General features: G+C 35.1%; 1 protein-coding gene and 1 long non-coding RNA gene across 2 annotated transcripts; one reads left to right on the top strand and one right to left on the bottom strand.

Annotated features, from left to right (window-relative positions):
• The first annotated feature begins 175 nt into the window (after nt 1-175).
• LOC121937991 lies at nt 176-1575 on the top strand. Its single transcript, XR_006105231.1, has 2 exons — nt 176-283; nt 1089-1575. It is a non-coding gene; the product is annotated as an uncharacterized LOC121937991 (long non-coding RNA).
• Nucleotides 1576-3208: 1633 nt separating this feature from the next.
• LOC121937993 (testis-expressed protein 12-like) lies at nt 3209-4130 on the bottom strand (the record flags this gene model as incomplete). The annotated part of the gene is made up of 3 exons (XM_042481282.1): nt 3209-3353; nt 3470-3521; nt 4022-4130. Coding segments are annotated over 3 exons (306 nt in total), but the record flags the coding sequence as incomplete, so codon positions are not given.
• Between the last annotated feature and the right edge of the window lie 479 nt (nt 4131-4609).

Below are 4609 nucleotides of genomic sequence, written 5' to 3'. Positions count from 1 at the left end.
CTATAGGTTTTATCCTGCCTTTAGTGTTTCCTCACTTAAGTGCTACACAGATAAAGTCAGATTGATTGATCACATTCATGTATTAATATTTGACGAATATAAAAGTAAACTATGGTAACAGTCAGGAAATTGAACTGTTTGACTCACGTCTAATTACTGCATTTCCTCCAAGGTTTGGGAACGACCCGGACTTTATCCCTCTGAGCCCGTCTTTGTCCCCTCCCCCAACGCCACAGAGGAGGACGATGGCGTCGTCATGTCTGTGGTCATCACACCCAACATGGTCAGTCAGGTTCAGACTGAGATTTTGGAAAAGGGACTTTCCCGATTTTTCTTTTGTCACAGCAATGTTACAAGTTAAACCTCGTTTTAACCCTTTGAAACCTGGAACAACATCACTTTTCTGGTGTTTCTGGTGCTTTCTTTTTTTTAAAAAGGAATGTCTAAGGAAAAAAGAAATAAAAAAGCTAGAAAAAACTATAAAATTTTCTTAATTATTTATTTAAAATTATGCTACAAAATTATTAGAATTTGTAAGCACTTTTTTCCAGGTCATTTACATTTACGTTTTTTTTTTTTGTTTTTTTTTTAACCGATGATTTTATTCATTTTTTTGCAGACATTCTTTTGTAATACAATATTTTCTTTTATTTAAAAAACCCAACTATTTTCCAGGTAATTTTCTTGTACTTTAAAAAAAAAAAAAATTCTGGCTTATTTCGGGTCATTTTATTGGCTATTTCCTTCTTTCCTTGTTTTGAAAGAAATCATTCCTCGTTGCTTAGGTTCAAAGGGTTAAACACACTTATATTATAGATTACAATACCTTTAGCAATATACTTCATGATTTTGTCAGAGGGTCCAAAATCCTCTAATTTTAGCGGTAAGGTGCTGTGAATTGTGGGATTTTGAGACATTATATCAAAATCTAGTATCTATAAGAATACTAAAAGCACATTTTAGTGCCTGAATAAATCAGATGTTATATAATATTTTAACAAAATGCTCCTAAACGTCTGACATCTTTCATTCTGGAAATCTTTAAACACTTGGTTGATGTTTTTCGGTCCGTGTCTCAATTCTTTCAGGACAAGAGCACGTTCCTCCTGGTGTTAGACGCCAAAACGTTCGAGGAGCTGGGACGAGCTGCGGTCCCCGTCAACATCCCCTACGGCTTCCACGGGACATTCAACGCCAAGGCGTAGACGTGTGAGGACGAAACGAGAGACGACTTTACCTCTGACCTCACATGGACGGAGACGAGTCCTGGCGGAGGTTCAAATCTGTAAATATTGTCTGTGTTGTTTTGTGTGAATTTAGAGGTCAGGTATGAGTGTACAGTTTGTTCGGACATGTTAGCAGAAATGAAAAAAAATACTCGTGGTTATTCATATGACTGGTGTGTTATTATTATTATTATTATTCTGCAGTGTTAAGAATCTTTTGTAAAGACGTCCTGTTGTTAGGACGTCATTTTTTTCTATAATTTAAAACATCGTTTTCGAATGTTTCAACACAAACCCCCAAAATATTCTCACTTTGAGCAGTTATTGTCATTAAAGCAGCGATACTCAACTTGCCTGTACATGTTTCTTGGATTTTAGGACACTTTTGGGATTTAGGACATTTCTATGAGTTTGGGACATTACACGGATTTTAGGATGTTTGTCGGATTTTAGGACATTTTCAGGATTTTAGGAAATTTCTAGGACTTTTGGACAATTTGCAGATTTTGGGATGTTTCTAGAATTTTAGGACGTTTTCAGGATTTTAGGACATTTCTAGGATTTTCAGGTGTTTCTCTGTCGGTGTGTGTGTGTGTGTGTTTGTGTGTGTGTGTGTGTGTGTGTGATCCTCCACTCTGGCACCTTATGGATACTAAAAGTTAAAAAAAAATGACTGAATGAATGACTTTATTTTTATTGTGAATTAGAAAAGAGTAGGGGACCACCTGGCACCCTGCAGGCTGTTAGTTGAGAATCACGGCCATAAAAAGGCACAAATTGAGCTCGTTTATCAAAACGCTTTGGATAAAAACAAACAGTTCAGCATTTGCACCTAAATAATAACTGATATTATCTACAAACATCTCTTATTCCCTCATTCAAAGCGGTCTCGAGCCGGTCCTGCTGAAATAGAGAGCAAAATAAACGCTGCAAGACTGCAGTAACAAAAAAAATATTGGATTAAAATCACAGTCCAGACTTTTAATTCAATAAAGGGCTGCAGTTTGACTTAGTAAATATGTACATTTTTAAATACATGCTGAAACACTGCGAATAAAAAACTGTATTTACACATCTGCTCTATGCTGCATTCATTTCCCTCTTGTAGTAATTAGTTATTTTTTTTATTTTTATCTTTTGCTGATAGATGTTAGACGTCATATCTCACATCCGCAGATAAACTTTCCACATCTCAAAAATATTGCAGACAGACATTATACGGCTGTAGTTGTAATACTTTGCACGGGAACTTTATTTAATAGGAACATTTCAGTCACTGATACATTAGAATATTTACTAAACTTAACACCAAACCAATATTAAATAAATATCTCTAATAAAAGTGTTAATGTCAGTTTATGCAGCTGTGGTAACTGTGGCACACCTGCACCCTCTGCTGGACAGCGATGTCTCAGTCCTGCTCCTATCTGATTATAAAACGGCTGAATTAAGAGCAGAGGAGGTTAAATTGCTCGTGGAAATGTGACAAAACATTATCTTTTTTTAGCTTTCAAATGTCCCTTTTTGGTTTTTTATTGTGTGTGTGTGTGTGTTGAGGCAGAAGGCTAAATTCCTCTTTTGATTTGATATCAACAATAACAGAGGAAAAAAAACTTTTTCTTTGATTAACACTTTTATTTCTTAATGAAGAGAAATACAAACATTTATGCATATTGAACTTTGAGTATTCTCTCAAAAACAATGGCAGTTTGTCGGTTTATATTTGGGCTATATCACCAAATGATCGCCCAGATGAAGAATTAAAAGTGAAATTATGATTCTATTTAAAAGGAGTTTTTACTCAAAAATCATGACAGTGAACATGTATCAGCTCATTTCATAGTCAAAGTAATGCCAGAGTATTAATTCATATGACAAATGAAGAGCAGAAGCAACACACAGAACGCAAAAACAAATCTTTTCACCAGAGAGAAAAATAAATGAACAGCTCTGCTTCATTACGTCGGAAACGGTCTGCAGATTTAACCCTGCAGTTTATCAGAAATGAGATCCAATGTCTGCCTCAGAGTCTTTTTCTTCTCCTTCAGGTAGGCCTCAAGGTTTTTAGCTTCTGTCAAAATGCGGTCCAGCTCCTTCATCTGGGCGGCATCTGCTGCAGCTCTCTCACTGCGTCAACCCAGAAATACTGACATTAATGAGGCGTGACAACGTGAGTTCATTCTTTAAGCACATTTAAGCATAATGTGTGTCGCCACTTTGTAAAATCCAGTAAAATGACTTACCTTAATGCTTGAGAAAACTCTGAAAACAGCATGTTGAACTCTCTAATCGCACCTGCAGCGGCGAAGAAAACCACCACAAGGTCAGATGCTGCAAATTTCACTAAATGGCAAAAACATTTCTTGAAACTATATCAGTCATTTTTCCATTGTTCTAATTATGTGACTGAAAATGTGACGCAGAAATCACAACCAGAATCCGGTTTTAGTGCCAAATACATTTACATATATACAAGGAATTTGACTTTGTGATTTGGTGCAAAACAATTAACATAAAGGAAGAATACAAATTTTGAATTTAAATAGTGTAAGAGATAAAAATATAGAAGCAATTTAAAAATATAAAATGAAAAAACAGAATATAAAGAACACAAAATGTATGTACAAAAGGTGCAATGGAGGAAGTACAGAAGTGCAGAAGAAATATCACGGGTCTAAAAGCAGACCGATGCAGTCGGCACAGTGAGGAGCAGCAGTTTAAAATCACACTTTATTTGTAGGCTCAAATGTGATTTTTCTAATATGAATGGCAGTATACTTTGACATTGCACATACCTGCAGTAGTAGCCTCAAATAAATCAGCTGGCTCTGAAGTGGGTGGTTTAGAGGGAGTTTGTTTCTTTGTTGGTGGAGATTTGTCTCGATTTGCAGGTGTACGCTCCGTCTATTGCAATGGGAAAAAGATCGAGTGTAATCAAACATTATTTACACATTAAGAAATGTTTCTTCTATCTGTCTAACTATACCTAACTATTGTGAGTCAAAACAAGTGAAAATCTCAAAAGTAATACCAATTCTGTACATCTAGCACAAGCATTACTTGAGCTATTATCATTATTTACTTAATTTACCCTCTGAAACCTGAATCAACATCACTTTTCTGGTGCTGCATTCAGATCCCTTTACAAGTATTTAAACCTTCGAAAACAAATTGGTTTGCTTTCTTTTTAAAACATGCAATAAGCAACTTGACGTGAACTGTTTTGCAAATTGCAGGAAATTATTAAATTTGGAAAATTATTTTTTAAAAAGGTAGGGAAAATGTCCAAAAATACTACATTTACAATTATCATGATAATGTTTTTTTCCTGAATTATTATTATTTTTCAAAGCATTTTTCAGGTCTTTTTTTTTAAAAACTTT

This window comes from Plectropomus leopardus, unplaced genomic scaffold (assembly GCF_008729295.1).
Source record: "Plectropomus leopardus isolate mb unplaced genomic scaffold, YSFRI_Pleo_2.0 unplaced_scaffold28118, whole genome shotgun sequence".
Lineage (NCBI taxonomy): Eukaryota > Metazoa > Chordata > Actinopteri > Perciformes > Serranidae > Plectropomus > Plectropomus leopardus.
The sequence above is the reverse complement of the archived record's forward strand: the minus strand, read 5'-3'. Positions and strand labels throughout refer to the sequence as shown.